This window comes from Metarhizium acridum (genome assembly GCF_019434415.1).
Source record: "Metarhizium acridum strain ARSEF 324 chromosome Unknown scaffold_31, whole genome shotgun sequence".
Lineage (NCBI taxonomy): Eukaryota > Fungi > Ascomycota > Sordariomycetes > Hypocreales > Clavicipitaceae > Metarhizium > Metarhizium acridum.
The window spans coordinates 34,364-53,798 of NW_027094018.1; the positions used below are offsets into that span (position 1 = coordinate 34,364).

At 52.8% G+C, this 19,435-nt stretch overlaps 4 protein-coding genes across 4 annotated transcripts; 2 read left to right on the forward strand and 2 right to left on the reverse strand.

The window, feature by feature from the left end:
* Nucleotides 1–8,360: 8,360 nt before the first annotated feature.
* On the reverse strand, nt 8,361–10,209 carry J3458_004868 (uncharacterized protein). Its single transcript, XM_066118457.1, has 3 exons — nt 10,106–10,209; nt 9,922–10,052; nt 8,361–9,867 (listed from the first exon to the last, which is right to left on the reverse strand). Exons 1-3 carry the CDS (start codon nt 10,170–10,172, stop codon nt 8,584–8,586), a joined length of 1,482 nt encoding a protein of 493 aa, XP_065975977.1. The 5' UTR covers nt 10,173–10,209; the 3' UTR covers nt 8,361–8,583.
* Nucleotides 10,210–10,352: 143 nt separating this feature from the next.
* On the forward strand, nt 10,353–13,393 carry J3458_004869 (uncharacterized protein; the record flags this gene model as incomplete). The annotated part of the gene is made up of 2 exons (XM_007810392.2): nt 10,353–10,550; nt 10,619–13,393. Exon 2 carries the CDS (start codon nt 12,143–12,145, stop codon nt 13,391–13,393), a length of 1,251 nt encoding a protein of 416 aa, XP_007808583.2. The 5' UTR covers nt 10,353–10,550; nt 10,619–12,142.
* J3458_004870 (uncharacterized protein) lies at nt 11,690–15,963 on the reverse strand. The gene is made up of 7 exons (XM_066118458.1): nt 15,058–15,963; nt 14,893–15,000; nt 14,812–14,827; nt 14,688–14,742; nt 14,619–14,631; nt 14,197–14,558; nt 11,690–14,129 (listed from the first exon to the last, which is right to left on the reverse strand). Exons 1-7 carry the CDS (start codon nt 15,511–15,513, stop codon nt 13,571–13,573), a joined length of 1,569 nt encoding a protein of 522 aa, XP_065975978.1. The 5' UTR covers nt 15,514–15,963; the 3' UTR covers nt 11,690–13,570.
* A 1,535-nt stretch (nt 15,964–17,498) lies between these two features.
* J3458_004871 (uncharacterized protein) lies at nt 17,499–18,949 on the forward strand. Its single transcript, XM_007810394.2, has 2 exons — nt 17,499–18,237; nt 18,329–18,949. The coding sequence occupies exons 1-2, from the start codon at nt 17,701–17,703 to the stop codon at nt 18,821–18,823; spliced, it is 1,032 nt and encodes a 343-aa protein (XP_007808585.1). The 5' UTR covers nt 17,499–17,700; the 3' UTR covers nt 18,824–18,949.
* The last annotated feature ends 486 nt before the right edge of the window (nt 18,950–19,435 follow it).

Here is a 19,435-nt window from a genome sequence, read left to right on the forward strand (position 1 = left end):
TAGGTCATCCAGCACCCATGAGTCATGACCAACCCTTATCGCAACCCTGACTCTTATCATGCCACAGTCATCTAACAGACCCCTGACTACCGAGTACGCGGTAGTACTCCTTAACTCCTTAGACTACTGGTTCTAATTGGGGAAGATAGATCATTCGATCGAAAGGATCGGTTTGTAAACGTTTCACCAGAAATAACACAGGATATATGCAGAATCCAGGACTGAGCTCTTTAGTAGTAAACTGAATGAATAATTTCCTAAAAACGATCAACTGCAGCTGGAGCCAAGTTGAGTTAGTCTATTTACATTCAATATGTTCATGTCGTTTTCTGACTACGGTAGACCAAATGAGCCATAAAGAGAATGGGCGGACAAAACCCGCATTGCCCCGGGGAAGAGAGCAATTGACATTCCCTGACAGGTATGAATGAAATTTAGTATTTATTACATATATAGCTGTTTTTATTCTGTACCTGTCTCTGAAGAAAACTTTTCGCCGGTTGCCGCACCTCAATGCAGTAGACGATTGACTCTAGGCTCCTAACGACCCAATTTCTCCTTTGCGGCTTAGTTGGAATGACTAAATATTTGCTTCAAGTCATTGAGTTCAAAATTGCCCGAAAAGTACTAAATATGTAATTAGTCACGCATTCATAGCCTAGATAAGCTGCCGAGTGCCATCCAGACCGACTACTGGTCACTAGTACAAAAAGAGTCAATAAAGTGCAAATGTGGCGCCTTGTTCGGCTCCTCAACTGCGAGATCGGGGCCAATCTATACATGTTCTCTGTTGATCAAGTTGCCGCCCAGGGCGAAGATGTAAGCCGTGGTTGATTCCCAGTGGTGTTCGTAGTAATGCTGTGATTCCCGGAATTGGGGTCAAAAAATTGAGGTCAACTTTTTAACCCTGGTCAGTACATGCTCCACCAATTTAAAGTGGGAATATTACTTTGTACCGTCCCACAGTGATTTTTTTAGGCTTATGTGTCTTGAGTCTCCTTGTAAGGTAGGTAGGTCATTTAGTGTTTCGTGCCGTATCGCGAGCCTTAAATTATCATCGCCGTATCGCGAGCCTTAAATTATTATCGCCGTATCGCGAGCCTCAAATCATTATCGCCGTATCGCGAGCCTCAAATCATCATTGCCGTTATCCGATTAGTAAGCTCACTTTATTTAAAGAAGAATGTCGGTCACCCCAATTACAGAAATTGGCGTGAAGCTGCTACTGACCTTCCACTGACATTTTTTTTGAAAAGATTTCACGTAAATCTTGGCAACTAAGCCTTTTACAGGCATTAAAGCTGCCCCTACTAGCTTGGTACATCGTGAGCAGGGATGGACGGAGGTTTGTGTAAAATATTAGGTCTCTGCTTAAATTTATGTGTTGCATCCAGCTAATTTAAGTCTAGCGCCCATATTATGCTGAATTGTGCGTCGAAATTGAGGTCAAAAGATTGACCCCAATTCCGGGAATCACAGCCTAAGGCCGAAGGTGACTAGCCATGTCCTTGCTTGATCCTCGACATACTTGCACCCTTCTTAAGCCGAGTCAACTCCTCCTTTTATTTCAAATTTCTCTCATAAAGAAAGCTGTCAATAAACCGTAACGCCGCGGCACATCATCATGCCTGTTACTAAAGAAACTCAAGTCGACACAGCACCGACTGTTTCTCACCAGAGTGTTCCCATGGAGCCCAACGCCCATCTCGCTGATCCTGTACGATATGAACTTACATACCTTTGCCAAGAGAGGAGTGCAAAAAGAACCATCTACTGATTGTGTTAGTCTCCATTGGCCATGGGCGGCTTTGCCACGACCCTGCTAAGTGTCTCCTTGGCAATGATGAACTTCCGAGGGGTTTCAGTTCAGACCATGTTTGTCGGGGACCTCTGCTTCGTTGCTTGCATCGGATTGCTCATCAGTGGGCAATGGTCAATTGTGAAAGGGGACACGTTCTCCTAAACTGTTCTGACGGCTTTCGGTACCCAAGACGCCAGCCCGGATGTCAAAGCATGTGCCGTCTTGAGGTGACTGACATTATGAAATAGGGCTCTTTTACGGTGGATATGGCGCCCTCATGATCCCATCGTTTGGCGTTGTAGACGCGTACGGAGGTCTTACTCCCGAGTACTAAAATACTACGCCACCCCTTGCACGTTAGAGCTGTGGGTGCAAGGGGTACGATCATCCGAAGGCTGGGAGTCCTTGGGCCAAGCAACTATTAAGCCATTACATTTAGCTAGCTATCTAGTTATGCAGAGCCGTGGTCTGACCTATATGGATTCCGTGTAAGGACCTGTCGTCTTCTATGCCGCTCATCCCTCATCTTCATCTTCATACCCTCTGGTGGAGACTCGTAAAACAGGTGACCACGATCAAAGGGCGCATCCAGCATCAAGCCCTGGAGCGTTTTTACGCGAGAGACAGCTACGTAGCTTAAACCAGTCTGAAAGTCCCGACAGGAGAGATCTGTCACGATGACATCTTCAGTGATGCTCTGCGACTTGTGAACCGTAATGGCGTAGCATACGATCAGGGGAAACTGCGTGCGAGTGCAGAGAGTGCTTCCGATGAGGAAGTCCCTGTCTACTGGGAGAATCGGGACAATCTTTCTGCCATCAGCGGTGGTCAGGAACACAGGTCCACTGTACTTGTCAAACTCCATCATGATAACACAGGGAGGGTCTTGGACTGGGTCAGCCCCCGGTGCCCAGCCGATATCGTAAACGGTACCGCGAGCGCCGTTGCAGAGACCAACTGGCTGCCAAAGGTTAGATGTCAGCATCAGACGGGCGCCAATGCATATAGGGATCTGCTTCGCAAGGTTGCCCGCCTTGTCATCAGGCGCCGCAGCCGCGCCAAGGCCGACATTCTTAGCCTTGACCTGAATGACTGGCCGGCCGAGGCGGTCGAGGTGGTAGTGGTTATATTCGTTCACCCTATCTTTCGTGGCGTATACTCGCAAGGCGTTGGCGAACCTGGCGACCTCCAGATCATCTAGCTTCGCCTGTACTCGACCGGAAAGGAGTTTCCAGGACTCGACTGACAGTTGGAGGAGCCGCAATTCCTCGAGAGCTGTGCGAAACGCCTTCTGATCGTCGCCCCGTTGCCGTTGGACAACCTTCAAGAAGACTGATTTATCGAAGCGTCTATATGCGTTCCTGCCTTTGATCTCCACTCCCTGCACCTCTTTATCGTAATAGAGCGGCTTCTGTAGCACGGGTGGAAGCTGGAAGAAGTCGCCAACCAGAAGGATGTTAAGACTACCAAAGAACTCCTCATTCCTACTCGGGAACGCCTCGCGCAGGCGGTCATCGATCCAAGAAAGCTGTCGCAGTCCCAGCATGCTCTTCTCATCGATGATCAGGTAGTTGATGTCCTTCAGCTTCTTCTGGAGCTGGGCCATGTCAGTGGGCGAGAGGGGCTTGAAGTCCTTGTTGATTGGAAGGTGTAACAGGGAGTGCAAAGTAGTGCCCGATATCTGATTTCCCGCGACGCCAGTGGGCGCGGCACGCCAAACAGGTGTCCCTCTCCCGGCAGCAGCGGCTTGGAGGTGCGCGGAGAGCAAATTAATGAGGTATGACTTCCCGGTACCACCTCCACCATCCACATGGAGCAGCAACTGAGAGGGTTCCTGATTCAGGAAGTGGTCCATCACGGTATCGTATACTAAGCGCTGATCCCGGTTTAGGGAATCTCGAGCTTCCAAGGGCTGATGATCCACATCAAGGTCAAGGCGGTTTGCCGCCTTGCGTTGCTTCCAGTAGTCGCCCTTGAGAATACCGTCATCAGTATACCGTCCAACGTGAGGGGTCCAATCATAATTGATGTCGATGTCTCGGCGGCCGAGCATGTCGATATCCTCTTCCTCCAGCGGGCGGTCGGGAAGCATGCGGGCGAGTTCATGCCAGTCTTCATCCACAATGGGCTCTTCATGGACCTCAAGCTCAAATTCGTCGTCCTCAGCCCTCAATTCATTTGTATCTGGCTCCCCATAATGATCGTCCGCATGGGTGTCACGGTGCTGCTCTCTGCAAAACCTGTACGCAGCCGCGAAGGAATCGAACCGCTGCCCGCCCACGGTGAGCAACTCCTCTGGAGAGCGATGCGGATGAGCCATCATCAATTTAACACGGCAGAAGTCACCAAACTGGGGAGATGCCTCCACGGACCTGTATCGAGGAAAGTAAGACAGGACTCTCTTCTTCGCGTTGGCAGCGAGTCTCCTCCACGTCTTGAGATTATACGATTGCAGGTACTCGAGGTAAGTTGCATCCTCGTGCTGGTCATTTCTCTCGAGATACCTCCTGTAGCTGCCGACGGTCTCGTTGACATCTTCATCCACGCGATACGAACGTGCATGTTGCTCCAAAGGACGGCAGTCGACAGAGACCACCATCCGCGTGCCTTCCTGCAGAGGAATGTTAAGGAGAAGATGGGAAATCTCCTGCGCCGAGTAATCTCTCTCGGCAATCAGCTTATTCATCAGGCGAGAGGAGAAGGATAATAGCGGCTGAAGGTGTGCCGTGTGCGGCAAAACCTGGTCTGCAAGCTTACAGTAAGGCTCAGTCTTCTTCTCAGATTTGCTGCAATACTTGGCAGCGTACGTAATAACCGCCTGTAGGCTGGTGCAAGGAGATATGTCGATATTGGCTAGCCAGCCTAGTATAATGGCGGGATTGAAGTGATTCATGAGGTTGTCATTCCGCGCCGCCTCGAAGACATAGTACGACTTGCCTTCCTTCCTGATCACTGCGGCCAGCTCCCGCAAGGCACGAGGAAAGTCAAAACGACACTCCCGCTCTGGATTGGCCGCATTGGCCGCCTCGATATCTGCAGCAGCGCCTTCCATATCCCTCGCCAGATCAACGGTTCTCTTCCTTACGCGTAAGCAGTATGTGGTATTGCATCTGTGGCGCTGGCAGCGGTTGACGATTTGTGAGAGACGCAGGAATGTCAGTTCTGTACTCAGTGGATCTACGCTCAGGGGGTTACCCTCACCCTGGGGCATAGTCCTAGTCGGCTCAGGATTAATGGCAGTGATGTGGAATCCCCACGTGCGTGCAAAAACATCACGAGCGGCTTCATCCACCATGTCGACTCTTGGGCAATTCTCCATCCAGTACAGGCCATGGTTGTGCGGACTGCCACGCCCTTGCCATTCATACCGATCCCAGTAATCCGTAATGTTGAACTTCTTGCTTAACACGATATCTCGAAAGAAACAGTATCGGCGGTAGAAATGGAAAGCAGCAATGTGAGGATTCTGACGCAAAAGTTGGCGCGAGAGACCCATCCTCTCGGACTCGGACGCAGCCAGCCATTCATCATATCGGGGCATGTGCTGGTAGAGACTCCGCCAGTGTAAATCTGCCGGGCTGAATGTGATGAATGCACCAGGACATCCAAGGTTGTAGGCATAGGCCTCGAGGTCCTGCCTCTTCCTGTTCCAGAAGGGGCGCGTGCCGCGAATAGGTACCGCATGTCTTGTGATTGAGTTGATTAGCACCTGCGCCTCAGGGTCCTCGCTGTGCTCCAGTGCCTGAACAAGCTGCTCCCGTGTGAGCGGTTCATGACTACCATCGTGTTGCTTCACGAAGAATTTGGACCGTGCACGGGCCTGTGACCGCATCAGAGTATTGAAGGCGACGAAGCGGAAGGTCGGGTGGCGTGCAAAACGCCCGTCATGCCAGCGCATCGCGTGCTCGATGTAGTCCTTGTAGTCGATTGACCGTAGCCGAGGCTCAACAAAGTCGGCTCTCCCGTCAGGAAAGAGGCAGGGAAAAGCTAAGGAGAGTAGGGCATGAGAGCGATTGAACTCATTAATGGGTGTGCGCCGTATATTCGGAAGCTGCAGCTCGTGCTGCACCTGCTCCTGGAAGCTTGTGGAAAGCCTTGGTTCAGCTTCTGGTTCTCCGGCAAGAATAGACCGCAGAGCATCGAGCTCCGTGTCCTTGGCCAAAAGGTCCGGCACCGCAGCCTCGTCCTCCAGGTCCGGTTCTGCCTCCTCATCTTCCTCGGGTCCAACTTCGGCAGCCTCCACCTGGCTCTGGGGGATGTCGTCCAGGACATTGCCATCTTGAGGCAATTGACTCAGCCGCTCTTCGTCGATGACGATGCATCGATAGCCAGGATGATGGCGCCGGAGGTAGTTAAGCCATATGGCAACTGGCTGGCGGCGTACACGGAACTGGCGGGTGAATTGCCGGCTAAGGTTTGCATGGGACGACGTATTGGAAGGACGGAGTAATACAGTGTTCAACTCCCGCGGCAAAAGCGGGAGTTGGTTGTACACCAAGCCAACCTCGCGGAGAAAGTGAACAACATGTCCCCGATATTTGTACTGCTGGCCCCGCACAAGCATAATATTCACGTGGACGTGAACACGGCCTATTAAAGACTCTTCAGTAGGTGTAAGCTGAGGCAATTGAGTCGGTACGGAGCCAAAATCCAACTGGTTGTCCACAGAGAAGAAGTACGGCTCTTCAGGGCCGCGTTTATCATCCTTTCGACAGCAACGCGCACAAATGCCATCAGAATCGATCTTCATCTGGAACCAACGCTCTTGACATCGACCACAAAATTGCATTTGGTCATTGTCCAGCTTTGTCCAGAACTCACGGAGGATTGCTTTATCACGACAGGTCAAGGCGCAAGCGTCCAGGTCCCCATTCCACACCGGATCTTGTGCGTGAAATACGGCCGATTCTTCAGGTGGAATCATCACTGGACTCCGGTACCGTCGTGGCGGCCCCGACGATCGAGTTTGCCTTTGAGATTTTTTTGGCCGCCCTCCTGTACCAGGGGCAGGACCACGGCGAGCACGGCGACGAGGCCCTGACTTTCTGGAAGGCTGCCGCGAGCAATAGCGAAGAGGGCTTTCGTCCAAGGCATTGCTATTATCGTTCCCGTCTTCGTCCCCTAGATCGGAATCAGACTCTACCCCTAGGTGTTCGAGGTACTTCCGTGGTCGAGCAGGTGAAAGCAGCAAGTTGAAATAGTCCTCGACGTCAACATCAGATTCAGAGAACTGTCCCCTGTCATCCGCTTCCTTGGTCATTCCATCCCCATCTGGGAGCTCATTTGCCTGTAGTCGATCTTGACTCCCAGCTACGTTCCGTGGTTAGCTTGAACAAACTGCCGGGACCACAGCACAAGGATACCTTCTCCAGGACCATCAGAACCTTCAAAGACGCCGAGTTGAGAGATTGTGGGAGTTAGTGACACAGCCTCCCCTGCACGGCGTCGTGAACGATGGTCGCGCCGAATAGTGGCCTGCTTGGCCCTGGCGCCGGCCTTGGAGGCATCATCTTGCGAGTCCTTCCCGCCCTTGTGGAACCTAACAGCCAGGTAAGAGTAGTCCACACCAGTCGTGCTGCTTCGGACAGTAGATGGATCAGAATGTGAGGCGACAGGATCGGTCGAGGGCGGCACAGGCGGTGAGGGAGCTAGAGCCCGGAAGAGCCGCGAGCTCGCTTGGGTTGGTGGGATCGGCGTCCCCAGCACTATCTGCGGCTGGCTGCCTGGCTCTCCGAACAAACTCCTAGCTGTATGTTGTTGCCGTAGCTTCTCTGGCGATGTAGGTTGGGTTCCAGATCTCTGGTTAGGAGGCGATAGGCCAGCGTCTCTGTCGGTTCTTTTCGGGGCAGATCTCTCAGCTGAGGTAGGACGGACAGCCAGCTTTCTCAATGCAAGGACGGCACCTTTGGACCTGGCACGCTTGATCAGGTTAGGGAGGCATATATAGTATATCAATGGTGTCAGTTACCTCGGAATTGCGGTGGTCCCGGCATTCCAGACAGGTTGTAGTTGGATTGGCAGATTTCCTCCTGCTAACGAAATTACTTGGTGATTTTGTTCGGTCGCAAGACGGGCAATGGACTGCCAATTCAGATCTAGGACTAATATTACCCCTAGAATCATAATCCATACCCAACCATGCGGTACATCTGTTTCAATAATGGAAGAAAGGCTGCTGGCCAAGCAAACGAACAGATCGCTGGGCAAATTTAGCGATTGTAAACGATTGTAAACGATTGTAAACGATTGTAAACAGAGAAGTAAACAAAGAAGCACCGACAGACGGTGGCTGTCCTTTACCCACTTTTCTAGAGCCACCAACCAATCCAGCCTTCTTTCGCGATTTCCCATACAGAATTTGGACCAATAGAAACTTATTTGTCAAGCCTGCACCAAACCCTCATTATTCGGAAAACTTATGGATTAATGTAGAGTCAGCCTTCGGCTGAACAATTGACATCAAGCGACACACGACTGCAAAATCGAAAGCCCAACCGGTTGGTGAGAATTAAATTACGGCCGTCATCATCCTCCAATGTCAAAGTAACAAAAGACGAATTAGCCGATCCATCAACCCCAGCTCCGACTCCCCAGGAGGAAGACGTATCTCTCACTAACAAATTGCATGAAATCACGGCGCCAGCGACCAGGTACAAATCATAGTAACACCAGAGCCTTTCTTGAAAATCCATTCAGACCATTTCGCCTTGAATCGCTATAATGCCATGCTCCCAGTACAATGTCCACCATACGCACCTATACAAACAGAAGGAGCAAACTTCCTACTTCTTACCTCTGCGCTTCTTCGCAGTGCCCGAATTTGTAAACGATGTGGCAGTTTCTTGTTTTGAAGTGCTGCATTGACTATTCTGTTCACTGTGAGGCGAAAGCAAGTCTGCATTTGATTGGATCAAATGGTGAATCGGCAGGTCCTGCGATAACCCGGTCGACGGCATTGACGGGTTATTAAAGTCCAGCTCAGACGGCAACTGGTCAATGGCCGAGCATAGCTTCTTGAAATGAGATGGCATCCATAACTCGTATACATTCTTGGTAAACCGATATGCTGTCCATTTTTCTTTGCCGTTTAATTCTGTAAAAAAGTATTCGCGAATGGGATGACGGTAGTACTTTGTGTCCTTCCCGTCAATCACGGCATAGTGGCCATAGATACGCACTGACTTATGATCGTGTGAGATGGAATATGCTAATATCTGTCGATGTACTTCATTTTCGCGTTTAACAGCGCGGAAGAGCTCGGTGACAGCTCGTACAGCTAGTGTCATGCTGTGGGCATTCTGTCGATCGGCCACATCCAGCGCAGCGGCGCCGCATTTCACTTCGCACGTTAAGAACGGGAAGTACATGTAATATGTCGCCATAAAAAAGGACTGATCTCCACCGATAAAGTCGCCAATGAAAGGCGAAAGTTTGGCTAGTTGGTTATCATTAAATGCCTCCCGTGTGAATCCGACAGAGTAATCAGGTTGGGGACGGGTTCCCGTTAACGGGATTGAGTTATTCCAGCCTTCGTTAACACTCTCTATTAATATGTTAAGGTGTTTAGCGCCGAACGTAGCGAGACTTTCTGCCGATGGAACTATTAGCCGGGAAATATCTTGGATAACCCGAGCCTCGTTTTTGTTGTGGATCTTTTGGCAAGCGGCTTCAAAAATATCATCTCGGAATAAAGAATCCGCTGGAATAGTCTGCTGGGCTATAAGAAGAGTTTTAAGAAGAGATTTACTTGAACTGATAATATCAAGACTAGACTTCACCATAAAACTGCTTTTAGTCCCCAGAAGAGTTTCATAGCGTGGGTCTTGGTAAGGAGCGCTCTTTTCTTCTCTCGGCCGCTGATCACTGGGCGTCGACGATAAAGCAGATAACGACTTTTTTCGGGCGAGTAAATGCTCCATTTTGGATTCGAAGTATTCTCGCGGCCACTCTCCTTCGCTTGCCCAAAACTCAATTGGATCAACTGGTTCGGAGTTCATGTCGTATTCAGCACCAACCTTAGTTAGAGTCTGCTGTGTATGAGAGAATCGAGCCGATCGTCGTGGATCCTGTGATAGTTAATTTCTAAGTTCACCTAAAGAACAAATAAAGGAGAACTATACCTTTAGAAATGATCTCTTCTTTCCAGAAGCTGGAAGCGATTGACCACACTCAAGGCTTTGTGGAGCCTGACCTAGATGGGATGTCGCCATGAGGAAGCGATTTGACTTTTGAATGCCTCTGGGTTGCTTGCCTGTCTGCCATCAGTCAAGGTGATGATGCTTTGGCGCTTCACGAAACACATACCCTGCTTTTTTGGCGCCGACGGTACGCGGCCCGTCTGGGCGGCCACCTGTGATCGAGTACGAGCCATGACGATGAAGAAGAAAACGAGTGGCGATGCTGTCAATTTATGCGACGTTGGCGACTTGACCCGCGCTGGGAGCCTAGACGATCACGGGACCCCACCCCCGCACTCCCATTTGGTGCCAGGGCCTGGCTGGCCCCATCAGGTGCGGCAGTGGTCTGGTTGGTATCTAGCCCCGTACCACCCTGAAATGTTGACAACCAAGTTGATCCCGTTTATCCTTATCCAATAGCTCATACCCGTCTCGTTCACCTTCCAGTCTAAAAAAAAACACCGTGTGTACCTGCGAACACATCGATGAAGCTATGGCGCAACTGGAGGTCTTCCGTGTGCTCGCCTGCATTGGTATTTGTGACCTTTGCATGGCCGTAAAACTCTTCCACTGCAAGTCCTTGCTCCATCCACTACCTGTTGGCAGCTGCTGGGTTCATCATAATAACAGGCATTCGAAGACGAAACCCGACACTCGACGAAACGAAATGGGCAGCGCAGTCTGCATCCCTGGCACGTCCGCTGAACGGCGCCTATAGGCAGCACCTCATTCGCAGTGCTCACAACCTGACGTAGCTTCACTTATGGTCAGGCCGTCCCCATTCCCCTCCCATTTGAGGCGCCAATGTGGAATATTAATCACTTCGGACCAAAAAGGGCGTCTATCCATCCAGAACCTGGGATGATACAAAGCGCTAAGCCACGTTTGAGGCGACCAATGTCAGTCTGGAAGGCTCAAATCGTCTACCCAAGCTGAAAAAGCGGATGGCTACCACAATACGCTGTTTTGCCGATCCGCAAAAGGATCTCATAACTCGTTCGACCCATCATCACCTTGTCACTAACCTTTGTTACACCTGGGCCTTGTCGGTGACCAAGGGTATCCTTCCGTTTCACCAACTCTTTTCTTCGTGGCAGAACACCAGCCAGGGGCTTACGCATTGCTGCCTTGGACAGCTCAAGCCTTTCCCCCTTGGCACACTTCGCCTTGGGGATCTGTAACCAAGACGTATAGACCCCTCATGACAAGTGTTTGGGCGAAGCTCACGATGACCGCAGGTAACCGAAACGTTTTCCGACCCTCGCCTATCCGGATCTCAACAGAGCAATAACCCGAGGATAGTAATGGATTCCCTCAGCATTATTGCATCCACAATTGCGCTCGTTCAAGCCACTTCTACGACATATAAGGTGATCCAACATCTCAGAGGCCTTCCGAATGAGTTTAATGAAGTGTATCGGAATTGGCAACACGATCGCTATCTGTCAAGTGCTACGGTCATGGCTGCATGCAGGCATTGTGGATGATGTCGATGCTATACTGCTGGACAAAGCGGACGAAGACGAGGACGGGATAGGAGAATGGCTTAAGGGTTTGCAATTGCAGACGAGAAAGGAAGAGGCCGGGTGGGAGTAAGCTTGTCTTGACTGATAGGGTTCCAGGCTCTTGCTGTGGACCCGGTATAGTGTTTCGTCAACCGCTCAATTTGACGTCAATCAAACTCAATATAGGGTTGACATTGATCAATATAGAGTCGAGTGATACATGTGTGCTGAGAAAGTGACGCCCGTTTCCGCAGTCACGCGTCTCATATGGTCCGTCGCGGTCAGACCTTGGTGAGTTCGGAGCCGTGCCTCAGGTGATGCCGCCGCAAGTGATGGCGTCTGGTTCGGTAGATAAGGCTCACTATTCTAGGCGCCGAGTCCTATGACCTCTGCAGCCGCAGTAGATGGAACCCTCTTGGCAGGAAGCATCGTTCACCAAAGGCAATAGGCGGCTCGGGCGAGCGGCTCGGCCAGGGGGCGCAAAAGAAGGCTGAGCGCATGGGTTGTGGTCGGGAAGTGAGTTTCTCCAGGCCATAGGGACGCGGGAAGTTTGGGACGCAGCCAGCGGGCGGTCCATGTCTCAAGGCTGCATCAATGTGTGTAAGCTTGCCACACGCACTCCGCACTTGGAAATACACACGAGTCGACAACAACTTTGAATGTATCTTCACCCACAGTACATATCCAAGGCACCTTTGACTGCGTTTCGCACAGCGGTACAGCTCAACTTGGGCAAAATGCTCCTCCGGCCGTCATCCTCACTGTTCTCGTCTGTCGCGAGACAAAGTATAGTCACGAGACGCCCGTCGTTGGCCATAATCGACGACTACCTCAACACATCCGGCCCGCACTTTGCGCATATTCCGGCCTCAAGTCTGCAAGTGACGACATTCAACGACACCATCATCCCCGCCAATGAGACGGAAACCGCCCGCCTGGTCGATCGCCTGGAACCTTTCGAGCTCATTTCGACGGTGCGCGAGCGGACCGCATTCCCGGGTGCCCTGCTGCGCCGGCTGCCCAACCTGAAGCTCCTGTTGGCCACGGGCACGCAGTTTGAAGAGTTTGACCTCGCCGTGGCACGGGAGCTGGGAATCGCCGTCGTTGCGGCGCCAGGCCGCGGCCGAACCGACCAGCTTGCCGCATGTAGCACCCCGGCAGGCCACAACATCAAGAGAGGCCGCGCCCATCCGACCACGCAGCACACGTGGGCGCTCATCATGGCTCTCGCGCGCAACGTGGCCGCCGACGACTGTGCGTTAAAGGCCGGCCGCAATGCGTGGCAGAGCGGGCTCGCCATGGGCCTCACCGGCCTCACCCTGGGCGTCGTCGGGCTCGGTCGGCTGGGCGCTGCCGTGGCGCGCATCGGACACCTTGCCTGGGGGATGCGCGTGGTGTGCTGGAGTCATAACCTGACGCAGGAAAAGGCCGACGGCATGGCGGCCGAGACGGGCCTCTCGCCCGACGCGGGAACCGACGGCAGCAAGACTTTCCTCGCCGTCGCCAAGGAGGAGCTCTTTCGCGAGGCAGACGTCGTCAGCCTGCACTACGTTCTGAGCGCCCGCTCACGGGGCGTCGTCGGGGCCAGGGAACTCGAGCAGATGAAGCGCTCTGCGCTGCTGGTGAATACGTCTCGCGGTCCGCTGGTTGACTCGGCCGCGCTTCTCGACGCCATGGAGCGCGGGCGGCTGCGCGGCGCCGCATTGGACGTGTATGATGTCGAGCCGCTGCCCTTGGACAGCCCGTGGAGGAGAGCCAACTACTGGGGGACGGGCGGGCGTTCGCGGCTCGTCATGACGCCGCACATGGGATATGCCGACGAGGGTCTGATGAATGCGTGGTATGCCGAAACGGCCGAGAACGTCGAGCGCTGGCTCGAGGGCGAACAACTGTTGCATCGCATTGCTTGAATACAGTGGTGGGACTCACTCGCCATCTTCCTCCTACGCTGGCACTATCCTAGATCTCTAGTCTACCTGCGCCGTCTTGGCTTCCATATATTGACGAGTGCTCGCCCGGCGCTTGCTCTCCACCATTTCTCTTGAACTCCACGGCATTGGCCTGTACATGTTTATGTTTTGTCAGCTCTACGCTCGCCCTGCGTCTTTGTCTGCCAAGCGGACTCTCCGTTCCTCCCTCCATTTCGGTCCATATCTGGTCACGGCGAGAAGCATTGGGCTCAGCACAATCATGACCAGGCCCACAAGCGTATACGCCCATCCAGTCCCCATGGCACGGATCATGGGCTCTATCACGGCCGATCCTCCCGCCGCCATCAGGCACCTCGTCAAGTTGTTGGCAGCCGAGGCCGTCGAAGGCGAGTTCGGGTACAGGTCAACGAGCAGCAGGTTCATGCTGTTGTAGCAGGCAGTGAGGGACAGGGCCATGACAAAGGTGAGAGTCAGCATGGCGGCCATGTGCGCCTGCTTCTCGGCCGCCCAGCCGAAGCCCATGGTCGCCGCCGCGCCCACGTAGACGAGCGGCCAGACAATGTTGATCCGGGCCTTCTCGATGGGGAACTTGCTCAAGTCATCGCCGCGCTGCTTGTCGACCAGGAACCCGTTGGCGCGAGCGACCCGCGCATAGTTCCAGTCCTGGATATGGCCGTTGGCAATGATGGAGAGCGCTGCCCCGACTCCAAACGGGCTGCACAACTTGAATCAGCGCGTGCACAACTCTCCGTGAAGCCCCTCCTTGTACGGGGAACACTCACATGTAGCACAGTCCTATCTGCAGGGTGTCGACGTGGTACAGCTCCGACAACAGGTTGGACAAGTTGGCCGTGACGGTGTACCAGGACGCGTAGATGATGGCATTGTAGAGTAGAATGACGGCGCAATCCTTCTCCCCGATGATGAGCAGCGCCTTGAGCGGGTTTGGAAATCGGAAGCTGCGCCGTGGCTGTCGTTTCGGGGGTGCCGCGCCGCCGCCAGCCCGAGCTGCCCTTCGGCGAGCAAACTCGTTGAGCAGCGAGCGACTCCACCACGCAGTCGGCGGGATGGAGCCATTGCCAACCACTTGTCTGGCGGTTTCTGGAACGGCAATGGCAAAGACGACGAGATACACGCCGCCGCACTGTGGCTGTTAGCGTCGTGGAGCAATCGGAACCTGGGACGCCCAGGGACGCCAACGTACGATGGTGAGGAACCTGCGCGTTGGTCAGTGGCCGTGCAATATTCCCCATTGGCTACGTGTATTCGGTACCAAAATATAGATCTCCAGCCGAGGTATTGAGCAAGGACGCCTCCTAGAATCGGCCCTTGGGCGCAGTCAATACGTCAATACGGGAAACAATGGACTCGTCGCGGCTGCAAAGGGGAACCTTTACCAATTGCTGGTCCGAGCTACCCAAGTGGTCTAGTTAGCAGACGAAGCTGTATACATGGCGCAGGCGGCCGTGTGCGCGTACCATGATTCCACTTTGCGCAGCGCCCATGTACTTGCCACGCTCGGCCGTGGTAGATATGTCGGCGATGACGCCGCTGTTCAATGCGTATGTGCCGCCGGAGCCCGAGCTCTGTCATCGTGTCAGACATGGCCACCAAACGAAATGCGGTTGCGCGAGCGGACGCACCTGGAGACATCTCAGGACAAACAAGGCCGGGTACGAGGACTGGGTGGCCAAGCCGATATTTGCCGCAATATAGATGATGAATGAAATCAGATAAGCCGGACGGCGGCCTGCAATATCGGCGAGGTCGCCGTAAAAGGACGGCGCCAGGCCTTGGAAAATCAAGAATGCAGTCACCGTCAGGTTCATCAACGATGGCGACACGTTGAGAAAGCCGGCCAGGCTTGGGATGCTGGGGAGGTATGTGTTTGCAGACAGGGGCGAGAAGAAGCCGCCCAGCCCGGACATGAATACGATAAAGTGCTTCTGCCGCCGCGTGTATATCGAGTACAGAGCGTCGAGCTCTGCCGCGGGGATATGAGCTGCGCCGCCATCATCAGAGGAGCTGGACTTGTCGGGTGCAAGCGCCGCCTCCTCCTTGGGAGCGCTCATGGCAATATCTGCTTCTTGAAGCGACATTGCGTGACGGGAACTGCCTAACCTGGGGGCAATATCCTCTAGCCCGAGGAACAGTAGGAAAACCAAACACTGCAATGGAGAGGCAACTATATTTATCTCCTTCCCCCGCCGAGGGACAGAGTTTCCGACTTGAATTACATGGGCTTCCTTGAGTAGTAGATCCCGGCTTTGGGTGGGAGATGCGATACAAACACCGAGTGGACCAATCCACTTGTGTCGCTTCAGTGAGGTTTCTTACGAGGGGGGCTTAGTTTGGCGTGCGGGACAGTATGTGCACTAATAAGGCTAACTACGTAATTAGGAGCACATCTGACAATAGTAGAGGATGGGAAATCAGCCGAAGCGCTAGATGCGTGCCGTTGCTTTCCCCCTAACCCCTCACAAACGATGCTGACATTCTACGGAGTATTAATAATGTATTGTAACCTTGGGGAGTAATCTAGATGAATCACAGCGCAGACAGGGGGGTCCAACGCATTAACCCCTGTCAATCCGGGCAGAGTCCGAATAGTCGTTGCTCAACTGACTTTTACAAGAGCAATCGTCTCAACTGCGGAGCCACGAGCGGGTCCTATCCTCCTTGCAAGTCGGTTAGTAACCAATGGTATAAGCCGACAGACAACCAATCTAGAGGTGCTCGTCTCTGTTCTTCCAGTATTTTAAAAGCCCTGCTAAAGCTCAACTAGGGTTGCTTATCTTTGGGTCTATTGCTACGATGACTGCGTGAGATTCGGACCAGCGAACCGTCTCACATCATACGGCTGGGAGTATTGGAGAGTTTCAACGTCCTCCGCATGGCAGTCGGACGCCCAATCGCGGCTGGATTTTCCGCAGTCATCAATTAGCAATCGCAAGGTGGAGACGGGACGGCCCGCCAAAGCCTCTCAGTGGCCACTTGGCGACGCCAGTCCGGGAGTAAGCCGAGCATACCATGTTCGGGCGCAATCTGACAGGATTCCGGGGTCAACTGGTCAATGGCACCCACCAACCGGCCGACATGGCCTCGGACAGATTTGTTGGCCAGTGGTTCATCCCCCAATGCCCCGATGAATAAATACCCTTGGTAGTGAGATTTGCAAATATTCCTCTATAGGGTGGTTAATTTTTAGGGTAATATGTTCTCCTAGCGGCGGCAATATTAATGAAAGTGCCACCCTAGTACTTCTGACCCAAACTGCGGTTGACCTCATCTAGATCGTATATACACAGCTGCTTTACCGGCGGGGCCATGGCAGATCCCAGACCTCTACCTGTATTTTCGCTTATGGCATCGACATGATCATGTCCAGTAACGCCATTACGATGAAATGTACGCAGGTCAGCGTCGCATCCGCATGACCCCGTGGGGGTTTGTGCAACAGACAATTTGGCTCAGTCCGTGTCTGCTTCAGGCCGCCCTTTCGGCGGAGCTAGCTTTAGTATACGCCGTGTGAGGTTTCCTTTTGGCTACCCCTCCATAATGTTGTCTGCCACGCGCAATCTAGGTAGTGATTTGCGTTCTCGTCTTACCTGCGTACACTATATGCCTGTACGTCGAGCAAGCAGAAAGCATAACCAGAGAGTTATATCACATCTCAGAAACTTGGCTGCCTCTGTAAAGCATGACCAACGGGTTGTCCTGGATGCTCCGGCGCTGCAGCGTTGTTTTCGCCTCACCCCGTTTCGCCTCCTCGCATCCATCTTCATGGAAAGTGCGTATTATTTTCTTGCTGTTTCAGTAGTTGACCGCGCCGATGCTTTCCATTATACACGCAGTGACACACAATGACACATGGAACTCGAGGGGCAGTGGGCTGTTTGCTGCTGTTGTGACGCGTTCTGCAATGGCTCGCAGTCGAATTGGCGTCATGGCACGATACGTTGCCGATCAATCACATCAGCATCAAGCAGCATTTGCCCAATCGCTCCAATGTAACATTCCCCCAAGCAGGCTGTGTCCTCTTCTCTTTGTGCTCATTATCTCACTTTCTAGCAATCAACAGATGCTCTGGTCCGAGAGCGCCTGAGTGTGGTTGCCTACACCACCTCTACTCTCAACCCTGTGAGTATTTAGAGAGGACCAACGGCCTATTTTCCTTTTTGTCAGCTATATACCAAGCTTGCGTCGCGAAGCAGTCACTTGCGGGAAGTCTCTCATTACCCTTTGGCTCCGTAACTACTGTATAATTCCCATACTCGTTGCCCACGATGCGGTCCGTCACTACTCGCCTATCATCAGCCATCAGGAGCAGTCTATGTTCCGCAGGCGTGGCCACAAGGCGAGGCCAGGCCACTCTAGCGACTGAGAAGCCTCAAGCTACCGCGCAAAGTACCACCCTGGGATGGATGAAGAGCAAGCCCTTTGAGCATGCGCCGTGGAAGAAGCCCAACGGGACGAGAGGAACTATCCGTTTCCTCGGCGCAACCAAGGATGGCAAGCCCGCCTTTCTCAATTTCAAAAAGGGCGAGGAGCATGAGACCAATTTCGGGCCCAGCCTCGAGAAGGTGGTTGACATCACCGATTTGCGTGACTTTGAGCCACGGACTACTCTTGGTATTGAAGGCGTCGAGTGGGTTCACGCCCCGACGGCACTGTCCGAAGACAAACTACTCGCTCCCGATAAGAACGACGTCGAGGCATTCGTTCGTGGGCCATACTTTGATGAGTGTGCGCAGCTGGTAAAGGAGAGGACCGGAGCAGTCGAGGCAGTTCCGTACAACTTTCGCCATCGCCGAATCGAACTGGTAAGACGCTTCCCTCTTTTGGTTTTTATCACATTTCAAGACCAATTTTCCCCTTCGTCACTCGATTCATGACTCTTACTGTAAAGGGCAGACAACCAACCTCCATGACCCATACAATTTCTCGAGCAAGCCGCTTCCCAACTTCCACATGGACAACGACGCCGAAACTGCCAAGGTTAACCTGCGCCGCGTTCTAGGCGAGGAACAGGCCGCCCGCTGGCTCGGCAAGCGTTGGGGAATCGTCAATGTGTGGCGCCCAGTCGGCGACGTCGTGAGGCAGTGGCCGCTTGCGCTCGTCGACTCACGCACCGTGGTATATGGCCGTGACACGGAGCCCATCTACACACTGAACAACTACAAGACGCACTTCACGGCCCTCCGGCCGCAATCCCATTTCACCTTCTACTACGTGAGCAACTTGGCTCCCGATGAGGCTCTCTTGTTTGTTGACTACGACTCGGCACACGAGGGCAAGGACACCGTCGTGGGAATGGCACATGGTGCTTTTCAAGACCATAACGCCCCTGAAAAGATCCCCAGGCGCCGGTCCATCGAGGTGCGGTGCTTGGTGTTGTACAATGATTAGACTGTTTGGATGTCCCTGGTCTCGTGAATGCGGGCTCCTTAGCACCTGTAAAATAGATATATGGTCTCCGGCTCTCGGCTTTGATGTGGAAATGGAAACGAGTGAAGGGTTTTTTTTTTTGCGTGCCATGGTTAAGCTTGATGATTACCTTCTTTGCTAACGTGCCGGTGATTACTTGGGTTGTCTCTATTTTGGGTTTGAGTAGCCATAGTTAATAAGTTCCTAATAGCGCTTCTTCTATGAGTAAAGTATAGGGTTAGAGCGTGTTACATACCAGAAATTATTACGATGCAATTGCTAGAGGGGCCTGTTCCTTCGACTTGGGTGTTGTTTTTGCGAGTCACCCCGCGGCAGCATGAGGCAGGCACGAAATATCGGTTGGCACGACGGCCCAATAGGTTAAGAGGGTTTACTAAGTGATCAGTGAGCCCAGGTGAACGTATAGGACGATGTAATCGTAGCTCGCTGATGCTTCAGGGAACTCACAGTGAACTGCGAGTAAGTGGGCCTCGGCCAAGTTGACCGTTTCTGGCTTCCTTTTAGACCCATATGATATATCTTGGTCAACTTGCTAGTTTCTTCAAACCCGGATCGTCATTTGCTTCCTGTGAA